Genomic DNA, 19,503 nt, shown 5'->3' with positions numbered 1-19,503 from the left:
AGGACCATGAAAGAATACATTTCTGTTGTGTTAAGTCACCAAGTTTGTGATAATTGGTTAGAGCTATGACAGGAAACTAACACAAATGCTATGGAGTATCAAATCAGTGGTGTGAATGGAGGAAAAAAACATGAGAAATGCTTCTGAAAGATACAAGGAAGAAAGATAAAAACAAGAGAAGGTTGTAGATGTGGAAGACGGAACAGTCAACCCACATTCAGCTTAGTGGAGTTGATTATTGGGATCAGCGATCGGGCAGCAAATACTTCCCTAACCTGACAAGAGACTATATGAATATAAAGGGCTAACTCAACACATTTGAACAAACTCAGGGAAAAGAGACCCACATATGGGAATATCCTGGGAAGAATGTAGAATAAGAAGTGTAAAGGGAAAGAAAAACATTTCACAAGCTCCCAAACAGAGACAAGAGGGACAAAAAGCAAGTTGACTTTAGGCTTATTCTCTATAACAAAGCGCCTGAATCTATAGAACCTGTCAGAAGGTTAGAACACCTGGAAATTTCCTTTTTTTTAAATTCAGATATATTCCCAGGTCCCATATCACCTCTACCTAGATGTGGGGTCAGGGAACCTAAAACATTGAAAGTTCTGATTGTCGAGTAAATTTACGAACCATCTACAAAGTTTTAGCGGTTCTGTTGTAACCCAACAATTTTATACTCAACTATGTTGTATTTTGCATATGAAGGCAATCAAAAAAACATTCTTAGATATGCAAGGGCGTGGGAAAGTATACAAACATGTCCCTTTTTAAAAATTTCTTTTAAAGATATGTTGCAGAATCCTAAAAGGTAAAGCCAAGTAGAGCTGAAGAATAGGTAGCGTAGGCCATGAAATCAGTAATAGTAGAGTGCAGTTTAAGTTATTATTGTAAGTCTGGTGACCAAACAAATACAGATGTCACACATTTTTCGTAAGCAATAGTAATGGGAAGGCAACAGTGTGACTGTTGTATGGATCGAGCCCTGGAGTATTAAGGGAGATCAAAAAGGGAAAAGGAGACAAAGGTCTGTTATGCTGCTTGTCTGAAATAGGTTGGTACCTACCGAAAAAGTTGTTTCCTTCTCTATGCTAATCTTTGAAGAAGTGTTAATGCCTAAAGAAAGGCTCCAAATAATGTGAGTACCAGTATCCACCATGGATGGAGGTTTGTGTATGTTACATGTTGCTGAGTGGGCTCCAAGTCCTGGTGACCCTGTGAATGAGTGATGACCACAGTGTCCTGTCCCAACAGCCCTGCTCAGCTGCTGTGGCCTCGTGTCGACAGCTTCTTTTGATGGAGTCAATCCATCTCATATTTGGTCTTCCTCTATTTTCCCAGCATTATTGTCTTGTCCAAAGAACCCTGTCTTCTCCTGATGTGCCTGAAGTAGGACAGCTTCAGTTTTGTCCTTTTTTGCCTCCAGCGACGTCTCAGGCTTCCTTTCTCTAGCTAAACATTGGGCTAACTACTTTACTTGGTCATCTCTGCTCAAAGCCACAAGGGTGGAAGTCAGATCCCTTCCCTCCCACCTCTTCATGTGTTCTAACGGTTCCTTAAGACCCTGCTTCAGTAGGCGGTACAGCCTGAACTTTGCAGACAGAGTCAGAGCCTTTCCCTAATCCCTACACCAAGCTGAAAAGCTTAAAGGTAAACACTGGGAGATCCAAAAACAAGTTCTTGAAGTACCCATATACTGGGAAATAGAAGAGCAAAACTCGTCATAAAGTAAACCCAAAAAGTACCCGTAGATTTTTAAAAGCAGAAACTGTGCAAGGTACTTCCTTTAACCATGGTATACTAGAATTATATATAAAAAAAAATCATAACATTTAAAACCCAAATACTCAGAGATGGAAAAATATAATGCAGATACTGTGGAGTTCCAATAAGAGAACCAAATGGCAGCCGCACACGAGGTAGAAAGTAACAGGATGACCACACGATGAAATTTGAAAAAAGGACTGTGTTTACTTAGAGAAAAAATTATGGCTTTATATACAAGAAATCATTTCAATAAATGAACATCCAACTCAAGAAGACAGAGAAACTAAAGAAAACAATGGAAAGTTGGAGAAAAGAATTAATGAAGACAAATGTTGACCTGAATAAATTAGAAAAAGATGGTAGACTTGATAAATCCTGGTGCGAATTTTTTCAGAAGACCAACAAAGCACACTGATTTCTCACAAATCTAATTTTTAAAATGAGAAAAAAAAAATCTACTTTCATTAAAGAATGATGAAGAGGGCATAACCTCAGAAGCAGAGGTTTTTAAGTTAAAAGTGATTACTCACACAGTCCTGTGCTCAAAATTTAGACATCTGAATGGAGTGGACAATTTTCTAAGAAATCACTAAGAAATGGAAATTTCTGTAATTGATTCAAGAGGTTGAAAACCTGAATAGAACAAAAACCATGGCACTGTCATCAGGGAAGCTTCCTGCCCACTGTTTTGCAGACCGGGTCTTTCATACCTGCCAAGAACAGTTGCCCAAACTAAATTCCACATAGACTGTTCTGGTGCCACTGCACTAATTCAGCACTTTGCTCTGGAAGGGAAGGGTGAGATTCAGGCGTGTGTTTGGCGGTGACAGGATGAGATGCTGTAGAGGGCGTGTCTGAGAAAAGATGCACCTTCCCTGGAAGCCTCTGCTCTCTTACCAGGTGTGTGTGCCCGCTCATGTCCAGAGGCTGATGTCCACTGTGTTTTCCTGACCCCGAGGTTCATCTATCTGCAGCCTTACACCACGCCCAGTATGCCCTTCATCTTCCGTTTCTTCAACTTTGCTGCCTTTCTTCCCTGCTGTCAGTGTCCACCTGGCAATGGCCCTATTTCCACTTCTAATTCTGTTATAGACGTCACCGTGGCAGACGCTATCCAGTTGAACAAGACATCTGCCCTCAAGCACCTTACCTCCTTGAAGTTTATCTGGCAAACATTAATTGCATGTATTCTAGGTCTTTCTAAGCATTGCCTACCTTGACTTTAGAACTTTCCCTTGCAATTGCCATTTTTCTCCATGTCACTGCTAGCAGCTGCTTCTATCTGGTTTGCCTCTCTTCTCACAGTTGAGTGCAGAAAAAGAAATTGCAGCTCATTGCAGCTGCCATCTGACGGGAACCCTGTTGTTTTCAGAGGTGCCGACCAAGCATTAGGCCACCTGACAGACACGCCCTACAAGCCCAGCTGTGCTGGTCCATGTCGGGACCTGGAGGGCCTCAGGGAGACACAGACCCCTCCCTGGCTTATACCCAAGCAACGTCCTCGCCCCTGGGAGCCCCTTGAGAACAGGGGTGCTATTGCGTTTATCTTTGCCCCCCTGTGCCTGGCACGGTTTCTGACATATAGGAGGGATTCAGTGTGTGTTTGTGGGATTCGCAAAAGGATGGAAGGAGAGGAGGAAGGAGAAAGGAAGGGAGAGGAGGAGGAACAAAATTGAAAATGGAAAATGAGATTACTTTCCAGCGTAAGAAGTTAGAGGTATCGAATGGAGGATTCAGTAAACGGGTTTGTTGCTCCTTCATGGATGAAATTTCCTCCCAGGGAGTATCTGATGTGCTGGAAGAATCTGATAGCATAAATACCGAAATAAATACTTGGAACCTGAAGAGGTTCTTAAGGTAAGAAATAACATTAGGATAGTTATATAACAGGAAACGTCTTGCATACTCCCAGAGACTGCCACCCTTAGGACGAAAAAAGCACAGCTTCCCGAAGAAATCCAATGTGATGAGTAGCTGCAGCAGTAGCTTCTTATTCAAATGCGTGATTTCCATTTTGAATCTCGAACTACGTAGACTTGAGTGTCCTATCACCTTCTCTCCATCTTTCCTATCTTTTCTCCCCCGGCCCCTGACACAGTCTTACCTTGTGCTGCTGGGGTTTAGTAGTATAAGATATCTCTTCTTTCTGCCCTCCCTCCCCCCCCCCCCCAAAGGGCCCACACACACGTACACACATTTAACACTATTTGGTATTGGTTTTAGAGCAGACGGCCAATCAGTTTAATCTCACAGGCCAACTCCAGCGGATTGACTGTGGCTCACTAGAGTGCTGAGAAAGATTCTGAAGGTCTCAGTTAAAGGGAAAATTTCCACAGAAAGATGGAGAAGGTTGGAGAGTAGCAATATATGTGTGAAGCATTTGCCATCCCCGTTCAAGAGGAAATTAAAGTGGTGAGAGCAAGGAATAGCATCCTTCAGGTTTTGACCTAAATTAGAGTCAACTGAAGTTGTTTTCATAGCATTTCATTCGTTGCCCGACATTGTTGGTTTTCAGCTCATGTTCTATAGTGGTTTGAATGTCGTGTCTCTGCAAATCGGGAGAAAAAGAGAATTGAATATCTTAACAGTGTTTAAACCTTTTCTCTAACCTGTTGATATCTGAGATCTGATCCTAAATTGGCCTGTATGATCATGGAAAGGGGCAGGAATGAGAGACTATTTAAAAAGTATAAATACTTTCCAGTGCTTATTTCAGAAGCAATTTAAGCTTCTGAAATACCTGGAAACACCTTAGCATATAAATTGCTGTCCAAATTGGTAACCTGGAATCTGGACTCATGCGTGGGGAATAAGAATGTGCTGAGTGGCCCATAGCTTTGCCCTGCCACCAGGCACATCCGTTAATGGCAGGCATTTGTACAAATACACATAGCACCTGCCACCAAAGGAGAACACCCTCAGTCGTCTCATTTGAGGCATTCTTTTTCAGATGGAGAAACTGAGGCATTGCCATTGATTTTACCTATCCAAGCTGGAAGGGGTGCGTGAGCATAGTGACCTGGCCTGTAGGCGTCTGGGCCCTGCCAGGAGGGCAGTATTAGTCCTTGAGTGCTTTCCACACGTCAGGTACAGGCACTGCAGATGTGTGTGGGAAGACCCGTGAGCCCCCAGCCTCAAGGAGCTTCCACGCTGGTTGGGAGGAAACAGACTAAAGCACCCCAACAAATAAATGCTTTAAGATGCCAATAAATGCCCTGTAAAAAGTAAAACATGGTGACCAGGGGCGCTGCTCGGAGGAGACAGGATTTGCATTTACGCTGGAATGATGCACTGAGTCGGACTCCATGTTGTAAAGATTTTGAGGAAGACCCTTCCAAGTCAGAGAAACGGCAAAAGCAAACGTATCCAAGGGACAGAGGAAAGTCAACGTGATTGGAGCAGAGGCAGCGTCCTGTCCATTAGCCCTGATGTTTGCTAAATTGTTGTTGGCGATGGTGGTGGTTTCTTGTAAGCCTTTAAAACTTTTATGGCACTTCCTGGGGTTGCTTTTAAGTAAGTCATTGCATTTGGTTGGAGAGTCTTGCTGAGTGTTACAGAGAGATTTTGAAGAATTTGTAAATTAAGATGTGCCTTCTCCTGAGCGTAACCCCTGAGGGAGGTGTGTGGTACAGGGGGGCCCATTTCTGCTCCAGAGAGCCCATGTTGGTTGGTGGGGACATTGGCACAGTGACCAGCGACCATAAGCAGATTAGCTGGGAAAAAGGGGGCACGGTGACCCCAACAATAGCTGACCCACTCCCTGAACAACTCGCTGAACTCTGCTGCTTCCTCCTCTATGCTGAGGAGTCCAGCCTTCGCTGCCTGCTCATCGTGTCTGCGAACACTACAGAACCATTTGTCACAAAGGGGAAAATACCTCTCCTGGAAAACCTTCATCCACATCCGAACTCTCTCAGCTCAGTTGCTGGCTGCAGTCTAGGCTCTGGCCCCAAACTGGAAACTGATGTTGTGTCCCCCTGACACCCTCTTTCTGCCCTTGGTGCCTTTGCCTGTGATGTCCCCCCTGTGGGTCACCTTTGTCCCCGGCTCCCTTCCCCTGGCAAGGCTAACCTGGTCCCTTCTTCAGGAAGCCTTCTGTGACCTCTGCCAGGCCAGGCTCCTCTCTGAGCCTCAACTGGTCCACTGAACATAGTGCACGTCATATTCTGGTCTGACTGTGAGCTGCTTGTGGGCAGGGAGCATGGCATCGTCGTCCTGTACCCTTGGCTACCTGCGCACAGTAGGGCTCCATCGATGTGCAGCTGAGCAGGCCCCCGGTCAGCAGTGATTTCAGCTCTTTGCTTGTTGTCAACAGAGACATCAGGGGGAGATTAATACTGAACATGGGCAACTGTTTTATTCTTTATAGTCCTCGGAATTCAAATTCCTTACATGAAGCAACGATCAACTACTTTTAGAATTTTTTTGTGTGGTGAAATGTACATAGTGTAAAGTTTACTCTAAAGTTAACTATTTATAAATGTACAATTCCATGGCATTAAATACATTCACATTGTTGTGCAACCGTCACCACCATCCAGCTCCAGAATTTTGTCCCCATTAAACACTAACTCCCCATTCCTCCCGCCCCCAGCACCTGGGAACCACCACTTTACTTTCTGTCCGTGAACTTGACTATATGAGGTACCTCATACAAGTGGAATCATACAGTGTCTGGCTTACTTCATTTAGCTTATGTCATTTCTTAATGTCCTCAGGTTCATCCATGTTGTAGTACATGCCAGAATTTCTTTCTTTTTAAGGGTGAATACTATTCCGTTGTATGGATGTACTGTATTTTATTTATCCATGCATCCGCTGGTGGATGTGTTAGTTGTTCCCACCTTTTGGTTACTGTGAATAATACTGCCGGGAACATGAGTGTGCAAATATCTGATCGAGTCCATGTTTTCAGCTCTTTTGAGTATATGCCCCAAATGAGATATATGAGGAATTGCTGGCTACTACAGTAAAACAAATCCCTTTTACAATTTAGAAACGTTTTTAATAGTTCTGAAATGGTCATTTTAGTTCAAACCAAAGGTCACCTTAAGATGGGAGGTGACACAGAAATGCAGGCTGAAATTTCAGACTTGTTCTTGTGACTTGTATAATGCTTGGTGACATGAAATGGTTTTTTCTCAAATGTGGTTTTAATTTTTTCTTACAGCATCAAGCTTCTAGCTGTGCAAGAACTCCTTGACAGAGAGGCCCTGGAAAAGGTAACTATTTTGTTCTTCCTACCCCACATTCACAAACTGAGACTAGCAGAGTGCCACACACCAGAAAAATTCAACTCCCTGTCACCAGCAACAGCACTTACTGCAAGGTTGGTCTGTTTTGTATTCTTAAGAGTGAACCATGAGAATTTTAGTCAGAACTGCCCACAGTGCTCATATGCTCTGGACACTTGCAGAGCCTGCCTTGCTTGGCTCTTCAGGGTTGTGTGAAAGGAGTGGATCGCCGTGCTGTGGGCCAGGCACGGGAACAGGCTGTCTGCCTCCAGACCCCGCGCACTTCACGCTGCCCTCATGTCGGATTCCGTGCCAGCCCCTTCACGCCACCTCTGCTCATGTGCGTTATTGTCTGGGCTAATGGATGATAGAATTGAAGCCCAGCAAAGTTACATAACTTGCCTGAGGAAAATGAACTAAGTGGCGGAGTTAAGGAAGTCAACTCCATCATTCCATTTTCAAAATCGGTGCTTTTTCTCATTCATAGTCAAGGTCATGAATTTGAGGCCCTTTTTAAGCTACTTCTGAGGATTGGGAAATTTCTTTCCCACCTCAAATGGATGTTTTCACTATGCGTTGAAAGAGATATGCAGTGTGTCTCAGCTTTCTTTGTTCAAGTCAAACACACAGCTGGCATCCTTGGCTGGTTGTAGGTTCAAGTTCTGTGTGTGAGGTGAGGGCGGGCTCAGCAAAGCAGGCCGGGCAGGTGCCAAGGAGGCCAGGCTCCCGAGTGCCACACACGGGCTCCCCAACTCATACCCAGCTGCTCCCCTGGGTAGCTCAGGACTTTTCCTGAGTACGTAGCTATGGGTATTAATTAGAATCTGTAATGTTAACATAAAAGAAAGTGGTTAGAAAGCTTAGCATTCTAACTACTCATGTGCTATTATTTATAGAATTAAAAATGTTTGAATTAGCAGTCAAACTGCTGGTTGGCACTAAAGCAAATTAAGAATTTAGGCATCAAGCCATGACATGAGGGGAAGGAGGGGTTTGGGGTCTGGCTCTGAATTTCACGTCCATCAACCTCAATTCCATTATGGGTAAAACAAGGGTGGACTGACCTCCAACAAGCGACATGAGAACCAAATGAGTTAGTGTAGTGGAAGGGCTTTTAAAATGCCAAAGCACTTGAATCATATTAATTCTTAATTACGTATATTAATTCTTAATACACACCGAGCCATTAAAACACGCTAGGTCCAGGAGTACATGAAGATTCTCTGCATGGTCTTAAAACTTTAGAAAAGTTACTTCTCCATAAACAATTCTCTTCTGAGTACAGAAGAGAACAAAACTACAGCTGTTTTACTTCTCAATTGAAAAAAACCATCAGACAAAACTGGTGAATACGTGGAGCCCATGTGCTAAGGTGTATCAGTATAATTAAAACACAGGCACCAGAAATATCGATTAGGTCTTTAGAGCTGTGTTAATACCAGATTTGGGGAGGCTGCACAGTTAAGCCAATGTGGGGGTACTGACTGCTTTGGGATCCAGCAGAGAAGGCGGCTGCCGTGGGGCGGGGCTCAGACAGCCTGGGTTTGGGGCCTGCCTCCCTCTTCCTCACTGGGTTATTTTGGGTTACCAGTCCTCTCTGTGCTTCAGTTTCCTAGACTACACGGAGTGGGGTTCTTTATAAACCCCAAACTACAGAGGGCTTGAAAAGATTAAGTAGACGATTGATGTACAAGACTTAATGCTATGTCAGGAGCTGAGTGAGCCCCAAAAGTTAGCTGCCGCACGTGTTATTTCCGCTTCCACCTCTTCCTCCTCCCTCTTTCTCTCCAAGTCTGATGATGGTTTTCTATGTTCCCCTATCTCCGTATGTGACCCGTAGAGCTTTCCAGATGGTCTAAAAGGGCACAGGGGCCCGCGGGGAGCCAAGTGTGCTCAGTTTCCTTCTTCCTCCTTTCATTTGTGCATTCATTCATTCATTCATTCACTCACACTGCAGGCCTTTGTTGAGCTTTCTATGTGCCAGGCAAGTAGCAAACATTTCCAGGAAAGTCCAGAAGCAACCAGTCGTCACAAGCTCAGTAGCCACTTGCATTTGGAGTGACACGTGGTGTATTACCTGGCGCAGTACTGTTTTGTGCATCAGTTATGGGAGCCTCATGACTTACAGATTCTCACGCGCCTGGATAAGTTGGAGAACCATCATGGAAGGCTCTTGGCAAACTGGAGAGCTTTGCTTCTCAACGTGTGGCCTGCAGCCCAGCAGCATTGGAAGCTTGTTAGAAATGCAGAATCTCGGGCCCCACCCCGACCCCCCATATCAGACTGCGTTCTGACAAGCCCCCTGGTGATTTCTGTGCACTGAAGCCCAAGCATTGTCACCGTCACTACTGCTGACTAGTCCATCCTCAGAGAGAATCTGTGAGGGGTCAGCTGTTTGCTTTTGTGGTCAATTAAGCTCCTTTTCTTTTTGGCACCAAACGAGAACAAGTAAACACTATCATTTTACTTATAAGAGCCCAGTTTTTATCTTTAGTTTGCCTGCTTCTTCCTTTCATTAAGAAAAATAGTCTCATTTGATTTAATAGGTACAGCCAGCAAGAAAAGGCCTCAGTTAGACACATAGCCTGCAAATCTCCAATCTCTTTGATTCTCTTTGCAGCTGGGCTTCAAATGGCAACACGCCTTTGGGTTTTGCAATTACTGAACTTCTACAACCCGGCATTGGGGGACTGGTCACTTCCAGACAGACAGTCTCAAGTGTGGGGACCTGGCACATGCCTTTCTCTTGTAAGCTATTCGGAAGTGCCATTTCCTTTCCCAGGTACAATTGCAGGTTAAATCTGATCAGTAAAATATTCAAATTATGTAAAACTATTTAATATAAAAGACTGAAAAGAAGCAGCAGTGGTTTGGGATCTCCTGGACAATAAGACTTTCAGTGCTTTTTCTCCCTGATACTGGGCATTGTTATAATGACCTTAGTATTTTAGTTTAACTTTGCCAGCCGTTGGCCTGACTCGCACTTTCCCTGGATTTAGGTAGAGAGCCTGTCCAATTTTGGAAGAGCTGAGGCTTTCCTGGCTCCTGCAGCACAGAGGCAGCCGGAGGAGGCCCTGTGCTAGGAAAGCCATGGTCTCCTCCCAGCCTCACCTGTTTGGCTGTTGGGCCTGGCAGAGGACCTTCCTGGGAAGCCTGGACCCCTTTCTTCATCCATAAAACTGCTCTGTGTGGTTCCTTCCCCCTAAAACTCTTGTGCTTCATTTTCACAGTTGATCCTAGATCACATTGTAAAGAGGGGGACATTCTCCTTTACGTACTCTGTTTTCTAACGTTTTTCTCTGCTTCCTTGCTCCAGGGGTCCTTCCTGCGTTTGAGGCCTCCATGTTTTATCTGCCCTACTCACCATCACACATGCTTTCTGGGGAGAGGTGAATGGTGAACATATGCCCAGTGGACGTACATAGATTAATGGTGAACATACGCCCAATACATTCATCAGTAGGGTTCCAGTTTTCACCTCTTCAAACACTGTCTTAATTCAGGTGCAATAGATTGGAGTGGAGGTTGGGGACACTTGGGGAGTCAGGTGTCTGGATTTCTCTTCTCCACTGACACTATATAAAACCATGTCCCAGACAAGTGACAGTGATTTATCATTTATTTAAAAAATAAACTATAAACCATATAGTTAATAATCTTAAGTCTTTCTACCAATTTCTTGTTTTTAAAAAACTGTAGAACCATGAAAAGATGACTTAACATGCATAAATGTCAGGACATGGGACTTTCCTCTGAAAACGTGTTTTAGGTCTGATGGGCTTTTCTGTCAAACATCCATTAGGTGCTGAGAGCAAGAACTTGCTCTGAGAAGGACTTACACCACCTGCCTGTTCTCTTTGCTTTAAGAGGAGGACGCTTTTGGTTTTCTCTGAACTTAAGTCACACAGACTTGTTTCCCAGGCTTTATAAACAGGCCCAACTAATGCCTTTAAACGTGGCATTGCATGGAAGGAAATAAAAATATTGGTACAGCTTGATTTAGTAAGATCATTTTTCAGTGACCCTTTCAAACAGCTTCCTGCAAAGCTGCAAACAATAGCTTGTTTGGTCATTGACTCCAGCTGGAGGTCACCCTCTCCCTGGAAGGAGCAGAGGTCAGAGCATGGGCTGACCCAACCCTAGACCTGCCCAACTCATAGCCATGGCCTGTCCTACCCCGCCCCGGTCTCCCCAGGTGATGACTCAGCCGTTAATTCCAAGCCGACTGCATCCATACTCCACCCTCTAGAAACCGGGCTCTGTGGGCGAACAGACTGGGCTTCAAGCCACGCTGCCATTTTCTAACTGGGAGGCTTCTTTGGGAAAGTCACTGACCAGCTTCAGTTTCTTTTTAGCATGGGGTGGCGGCGGGTAGTGTCACAATGATACCTACTTCACTAGGATTTTTAAATGAGAAATAAGTGAGGTAATGTATGAAATAAAAGAGACTGTGTATATAGTAAGCACCAGAGCAACAGTAGCTACGTCATATTCTCCCCATGACTGCTTCTGAGCTCCTGCTGTCGTCTTCGTCATCATTGATATCTTTCTCCTTCTCTCTTGAGAAGCCCAACTTGAGATTGATTTGTTCCCATTAGAGGATGATAAAAAAAAAAAAAAAAGGCATTACCTCCCTTCGCCCCATTTGCCAAATTGTCTAGGACAAAATGCCAGCCAGTCTTTCATGCCTGCTGCTGCTAGATATTCTTCCCAGAATTTCAGCTTTGAAGTCCAGTTCTTTGTCCATTTTTTTCCTGTAGGTGGAGCAGGTAATGTCGGAAACCTGTTTTGGTGCTGTATGTGTGAGATACAGTGTATACATTTCACCAGCAAGCCTGGGACTAGAAACATTGAACTTGACGCTGGCACACAGTAGCTCGTCGGGGACTCTTCCAGCTAGTGGTGGGCAATGTTGGAATTAGAAGTTCACAGCTTTAGGGGGGTTTCAGAAGGAAACAGGAGGCAAATAACTGTTACATCGGTGTGTACGGATAACCTAAGGGTGCTGAGTGCCGGCACCTGTCATTGGTGATGGTGTGTTCTGAACATACGTGCACATCTGTGCACATACGTGTGCTCCAGCTCTGTAGTGACATGCTTTGGGAGTGTGTTTCACTGTGATTTGGACTTCCAGTTAATTTAGTTTGTATGATGTTGAGTGCTTACTGGGTGCCTAAATTGCGCTATATATCAAGGCGGATAAAGTGAGACAAATACATTTGAATGGCATATGGAGGATCCCAGAACGTCACAGGCGGGGGAGACTTTTCAGATCATCAAATCAGCCCTGTCATTTGGCAGAGAGGACACGGAGGCTGAAGGAGTTGAAGTGTCCCCTCACCCAGGGCCCATAGCAGGTGTGCTGCTAGAGCCAGGACGACGCCAGTGGGCGCCACTCGGGGGCCCCCTTCAGTATGGCCGCAGCCTGTCTTCCACGACCTCCTTTAATTGAGACTTCAGCTGTAGCAGACTTAGTGGGTCCTTGTACCTCTGCATATTCCAGGGGTGGGAGCAGACCCAGAGGGTCAGTCCCTGGTCCAGGCGATAGAGAACTGAAACCCAGGTCTTCCAGCAGCATGACTTGTGGTGAAACAGACACGGGCATGTGCTGTTTGTCTCCAGAGCACTGTTTGGTCCCGCAGGGGAAACAGAATGTGGGCTAGGGTTGGAGGAGGAGCAGTAGAAGCCTGAGGGCTGCAGATGTGGACACTGCCCTGGGCCATCCTGGAGTGAAGGGCCTCGCGGTAGTGGGAGGGCTGCAGGGGTCCAAGGGCCTGTGAAGAGAGCCAGTGAGAACCTGTGAAAGGATAGAGAACATGCAGCAGACACACCCTTCATGGAAGCTCAGAGTCCAAAGGAATTGCTTCAGGCATCTTAACTAAGTACTTAAAAATGCCTTTTAAAGAACAGTATTCTGTGTTCATTTTAAAATAGCAGAAAGAGATTCTTCCGCTCCTTTGGTTTGCTTTTTCTCCCATGCTTAGTCCTTCATGTACTCTGAGCTTAATTGAATGCCGTCTTGAGTGGTCAGTATTCATGCATCTGTTAGTTTTTTTGTTTTTTGTTGTTGTTTTTTTAGTGGATTGAGCCAGATCAGTGTTTAATCATGGTTAAACTCATTGTAATCATGTTCCTAGCTAAATCCCTTCCTTAAAGGGACCAGAAAGCAGAAATGGGGGCCCCTGTGGAGCTCAATCCCTGTATGGAGACCAGCCCAGGCCTACAGGGTCACTACGCACAGTCAACTAGTCACCAGCTCCACTCGGCAAACTGCACACTTGGGCCTCACCTCTCAGCTGGGGTCTCCCCAAGCACCTCAGCTGCCAGAACATGGAGCTTCGTGGTGAATTATGGGCCAGGCTTCACAGTTCATTCAAAAAAGAGAGAAAATGCATTTTCTCTTTATTCTTTCAAAAGCATCACGAGGCACCATGTATATTTAGGGGCTCCCACGACCTTTCTCTTTTTATGAAAAGCTTTTATTTGAAGTGAACATAAAGTAGAGCCCCAAAATAGGACTTTTAAATTCTCTTCCGCTTTCTCAGCTCTCAGAAATAAGCAAATTAAACAACGAGGGCTCATTTTAAATGTATTACACGAGCAACGTCTTGAAAACAATATGTAATGCTGAAGTGGTGATAGAAACCAATGTCCCCATTCATTGCTGGGAGGGGTGGTGATGAGGAGCTGCCCTGTCATAAGCTCTTGGGCAGCGCAATTCATCCGCCTTTGAGATGCCCCTACCCTGTGACCAGTGATTCTATTCCTGGGAGTGTATCTGAAGGAAACGATCCATAAAAATGGAAAATAATAAGCACACTACAGCAGGCTTCCTAATTGTGAGTAATTGAAGGCAGTTTACTGCTTAATGAGAAGGGAGGGTTCAGTAATCTGGTGGATGCCCCAATGGGTAGTTCATGATAAGTCTTTTAGCCTTGTATAATGTTGATACTGCATTATATAATACATTAAAATATTTACAAAGAGGGAGAATAAGCACGTAATTACAACGTGTGGTCTTTCAATCAGTATTTATTACTTCCTTGTGTCAGGCAGTGTGCTGGCCTGGAAGACACATACAGCAGTGACCAAGTTGGTTATCATTCTCACCCTTATGGAGCTCACACAATTATCGAGGACAATGAGCAATTATGCTTATTTAAATACAAGAGTGATAAGTTGTCTGGGGGGGGGGGATCCCTAACCTAATGTTCTCATAGCATCTAGGAAATATGAAAAACAAACCAAAAAAACCCCAACAACATAATTTGGTAACTTTTTTCATTGAAAATTTTCTTTATCATTGAGTTAATATTCCTGGAATCAACTTTTTAAGTATCAGGTGACAGCTATCTGCCCTCATCCCAGAAAAATGTAAAAGTGCACACGTGTATTTGTACCTATACACCCAGGTGAAATTTATATAGTCTTGCAGCTTCTCCATGGATCCCCACAGGTTCATACCTCTGGGCCTTGGAGATGGTAGGGTTCATTTCTCCACCCCAGGAATGTTGAGATATCTTTTCTCATCTACACAATGGTAGCCTAGTGAGGAAATGTTGCTCAGAGTAGGATAAGTTAACCCTTCCCTGTGAGACTTTTAGCCCAGGGTCATCGGGAGGGTCCTTTATGTGGTCAGCTTCCAGTCGGATTTTAGACAACACTGCATCCCTTCAGTTACTTTCTGGAACTTACGGTTTGATCCCAGATTATTTATCCTGCGGGGACCATCTGGTTGATAGAGTACCTACACTCCCATTCTTTACCTCTTTCTTCCTAGCGTCATATCCGTCAGTGGTAACTTCAGACATATTTAGGTCTCCTAATATGTGTCACTACTTGTCCTACTTTTTGCTGTTGTCCTATTTCTCTTTTTTCCTGTGCTCATAGTTTTCATGAGTGTAAATCTCACCTGACATGGCCAGTCTTCATGTCTCCTCAACTCTCCTAACTCTTAGGAGCCCAGCCCCTGTCCCCGTTAATCTAATGAATTATAGCTTACCTGAGGCCAATGTCTAACCTAATCCAAAGAATTTTTATTAAAAAAACATTTCTTTGCTTTCTATCGTTAGAAATGATGAAATAATTTTATGTAGAATTTAAAAATTGTTCATGTGATTATCCATTTTTTGCTAATTCCTGTATCTATTTCTGTTTTTATGATGAATACATAAAGAATTTATGTTGAAAATATATCTTTAAAAAAATTTTGAAGCCATTTTGATACAATGCTGTGAGCTTAGGCGTGGGAAAAGGAAAGAAACCAGGCCTGGAACTTGTTTTATCTAGGTCAGGTGTACCGCTTGAGGAGCCTGAATCAACTGCTAGCTTCTGTCTGTGATGGTTGTTCTTGGTGGTTTAATTACTTTGTCTTCCTACTCTGAAAGTTTTGTTACTTCTTAGTCTCTTAATTGATTCTGGATTTATAGAGGAAAAGAAGAGAAATCGTACATTATCTATATGGGTTGCAAGCTCAGGCAGAGGTAAGGCAAGGCTTATCATAAGACCAGAAAGGTCATTTTATTCAGGCTTCAAGGTCGAGGGGGCCTGGAAGAGTCACCCCTCTCCGTGTTTGCTAAGAATCATATCACCATCAACTAGAGAGAGTTTTGCTGGTCTCTTCTGGTAGCTCATAAGTGATGGGCTGCTTTTCTGAAGTTGTCTAGCTCACGAAATAAACATCAGGTGTCCATATGAAAACTTTTCCTGCACTGACGCCCTCTCTCCTTGAGATACCCTCTTTCCCCTTTGAGAGGGCACCCGGAGGTTCCAGTTCTGATAATGGCAGAGTAGCTTATACCAGAATAATCTTCCCTCAAATAACAATTACAAACTCTGGGTAAAATGCAGACAATTATTGGAAGGCACTTGAGAGCAACAGAAGGCAGGCAGAAACTAGAGAGGTGTCAACCCTCAAAAGAAGGAGCCAACACTGGCTGAGATCCATGTCTGTGTGGCTTTTCCCTAATGGAAGTCCCCAGTCTGTGTGGACTGCTAGCTCAGGAAGGAGGTCTTTGGGGGGATATTTTGAGTCTTCTCTCTCTCTCTTTCTCTTTTCTTGGTTAGTCTACTTAAAGTTTTCACGTTTTGTTGTTGAGCTTTTCAAAGGACGTTTAGTTTCATGGATTTTCTCTGTTGTTTTTTATCCTCTATTTCATTCATTTCTGTTCTAATCTTTGACTTCTTTCCTTCTTGCTTTGAGTTTAGTTTGTGCTTCTTTTTCCAGTGTCTTAAAATGAAAGCTTAGGTTATTGATTTGAGATCTTTCTTCTGTACTAATATAAGCATCTATAGCTATAGATTTCCCTCTAAACACTGCTTTAGATGAATCTCATAAGTATTGGTATGTTGCATTTTCCTTTTCATTCATTTCAAAATGTTTTTAGATTTCCTCTGTGATTTCTTCTTTGACCCATTGGTTATTTACAAGGGTATTGTTTAATTTTCACTTATTATTGTGAATTTCCCAAATGCTTTATGTTATTAATTTCTAATTTTATTCCATTTCATTGTGGTCAGAGAACATATTTTACTTGACTTCAATACTTTTAAATGTATTGAGGCTTGTTTCGTGGATTAACACATAGTCTATTCTGGAGAACGTTCCATGTGTACTTGAGAAGAATATGTATTCTTTTGTTGAGTGGAGTATTCTATAAATGTATGTTGTGTTATGTTGTTGTTTAAAACTTTGATTTCCGGTTATTTTCTGTTTAGTTGTTCTATCCATTATTGAAAGTGGGGTCTTAAAGTCTCCAACTATTGTTGTTAAATTATCTGTTTCTTCCTTCAGTTCTGTCAGTTTTTGCTTCATGTATTTTGGAGTTATGATATTAGGTGCATATATATTTATAATGGTTATGTATTTCTGATTAACCCTTTTATTATTATAAAATGTCCTTCTTCATCTCTACTAATGCTTTTTGTTTTAAAGTCTGTTTTTTTATATTAATATAACCAATCCAGATTCCTTATGGTTGCTGTTTGCATGATAAATCTTGTTCCATCTTTTTACTTTCAACCTACTTGTATCTTTGAATCTAAAGTGTATCTCCTGTACACAGTGCATAGTTAGATATTGTTTTTTACTCAGTTTGACAGTCTCTACATTTTGATTGGCTTGTTTAATCCATTCACACTTTATCTTATTATTTACATAGTTGATTTACATCTGCCATTTTACTTTTTGTTTTCTACGTCTTTTTTTGGTTCCTCTTTCACTGCTTTCTTTTGCATTAAGTAAATATTTTCTAATGTAGCATTGTAATTTCCATAATGATATTTTCACTATGCTTTTTGAGTTATTTTCTTAGTCGTTGCTCTAGAGTTTACCACATACGTCTTTATTTATCAGATATATACTAACTTAAATTTCAATGAGATATAGAAATATTACTCCTATGTACTCTATTCCCTCTTCTCTCTTTTCATGCTGTTTTTACACATATTATATCTTTGCTACAGACTCAACTCTACATTGTTATGTATACTACAAAGTAAAATCATTACTTTATATACTTTTATGTCTTTTAAAGGAGAAGAGAGAAGAAAGGACAGCAAGTATATATGTATAAAGTTGCATTAACCTTCTTATTTACCACTTCTGGTTTTCCTCATTTGTTCCTGCGGATTCAAGTTACCATTTGGCATCATTTTCTTAATACAATACTGTACATCTTTACTCCTACCCAGCGCCTTTGTGCTGTTGTCAACTATATTACGTTTCTTTATGTTATAGGCACAACAGTACAACTGTATACATATTGTTTTATACAACATGAATAGAAGAAAATATATACATTTATACTGCCTTTGATAATTACATAACTACCTTTACTGGTTCTTTTCATTTTTTCATAATGATTCAAGCTGGTCGAGGGTCACTTGTTTTCAGCCTGAAGAACTTTCTTTAATATTTCTCATAAGAAAGGTCTGCTAGCAACAAATTCTTGCAGTTTTGATGAGTGGATAGATAGATAGATGGTAAATGGATACATACATATACACATGCATACATACATACCGTGTTTCCCCAAAAATAAGACCTAACTGGAAAACAAGTAGCATGATTTTTCATGATGCTCATAATATAAAATAAGCCCTAATGCATCTTTTGGAGCAAAAATTAATATAAGACTCAGTCTTATTTTCACGGAGATACGGTAGGGCTTATTTTATATTATGAGCATCCTGAAAAATCATGCTAGGGCTTATTTTCCGGTTAGATCTTATTGTCAGGGAAACACAGTAGTTGGTAGGCAGACAAATATACCAGACCGCCATATAAAAATTATTTATTGCTATGAGTCATGGTCAAAAATATTTGAAAACTGCTGTCCTAGACCATTTATTGGCTTGGAAGTGGGGAAGAGGGCGTGCTCTGGGACTTTCCAGTCCTGGAAAGGCTCTGCTTATCCTTAGGTATAACCTAAGCACTTTTCTCTTCTGCCTCCTTTATCTCTTGACTTTGTTTTGCTTTTCAGCAGAAAGAAAATGTGCCCAACTCGTTGCATTCCCTTTAGAATGGTTGCATGTAATCACCACCTCATACAAACGTCCACATAGCCATGGTGACAGGAGTTATTTGCAATTTCCTGTCATGTTTGCTCCACCCTCAAATGCTTCCATAATCAGGAAATGTTAACAATGAGTTGGTACTGAGAGAACTTGCAGTTCACTTTTTTAGAGAATTCTGAGACTTTTCATGAATGAATTCATTCATTTCTTGAGATCATGACTTTGTATTCAGCAAAGTTTGGGCTAACTTGCCATTTGAAGTGAAACGGAAGGGCAGGCCGGTAAAACTGTTTGGCTCTGTTGCTAAAAACATTTATGCTGATGTTCTTAGCAGTTATAATTATCCTGATGGAGCTGGTCATTAAGACTTGCTTTAACAAAATTAGTTCAATGGAGAGATCTATCAAATTGTTGGCTACCCATTTATCATGAGTATTTCCTGCAGGTGATAAAGTATTGTTTAGGTGGCATTGAAATAGTGATTTTGGGTCTTAACGAGATTCTATACTTCTGGGAAAGCATCCAAGTTGCTCTCAGAGATTTTGATCTATCTTTGTAGAAATGCAGAAAAGTGTACTGACAGTCCTCAAAAACATAATCCAAGACCCCTTTCTAGATCCTGGATTTGATTTCCCTGTGACACTCTTACCTGTGCTGCAACCCCACTCCTTCCCTTGCCCTAAGCCTGTCCCACCAAACTTTTGTCCATGAAATACAGACTGATTTTCACATGCACCATTATTTAGGTAGAAAAAAACAGCCATGTAGAACAAAAGCAGCTCCCCATATATGAGTTCCTCTAAAATTACCCACCTTCCTAGTTACCTGTCAGTGGCTTCCTGTGCAAGTGGCCAGTCAAGAGATTTATTCAAGATGCTCTATAAAATCCTGATTGAGTCACAGAGCATCTTCTGATGGGTTCAGTTCCGGGAAACCACAGGGATCAGAAGTGCCCAGGACTAAGGCAAGTTCCATAGCATAG

At 42.5% G+C, this 19,503-nt stretch overlaps 1 protein-coding gene across 2 annotated transcripts in view; it reads left to right on the top strand.

Annotated features, from left to right (window-relative positions):
- The window catches only part of EEPD1 (endonuclease/exonuclease/phosphatase family domain containing 1), a 96,755-nt gene that overhangs the window by 51,854 nt on the left and 25,398 nt on the right, over positions 1–19,503 (top strand). For both annotated transcript variants that reach the window (XM_033088762.1, XM_033088763.1), the window contains exon 3: positions 6,941–6,992. In XM_033088762.1, the coding sequence (XP_032944653.1) occupies positions 6,941–6,992 (52 nt within the window). The remainder of the gene's footprint in view (positions 1–6,940; positions 6,993–19,503) is intronic.

Source organism: Rhinolophus ferrumequinum, chromosome 20 (genome assembly GCF_004115265.2).
Source record: "Rhinolophus ferrumequinum isolate MPI-CBG mRhiFer1 chromosome 20, mRhiFer1_v1.p, whole genome shotgun sequence".
In the NCBI taxonomy this organism is placed as follows: Eukaryota; Metazoa; Chordata; class Mammalia; order Chiroptera; family Rhinolophidae; genus Rhinolophus; species Rhinolophus ferrumequinum.
Note: the sequence above shows the minus strand (reverse complement) of the source record. Positions and strands in the feature narration are given on the sequence as shown.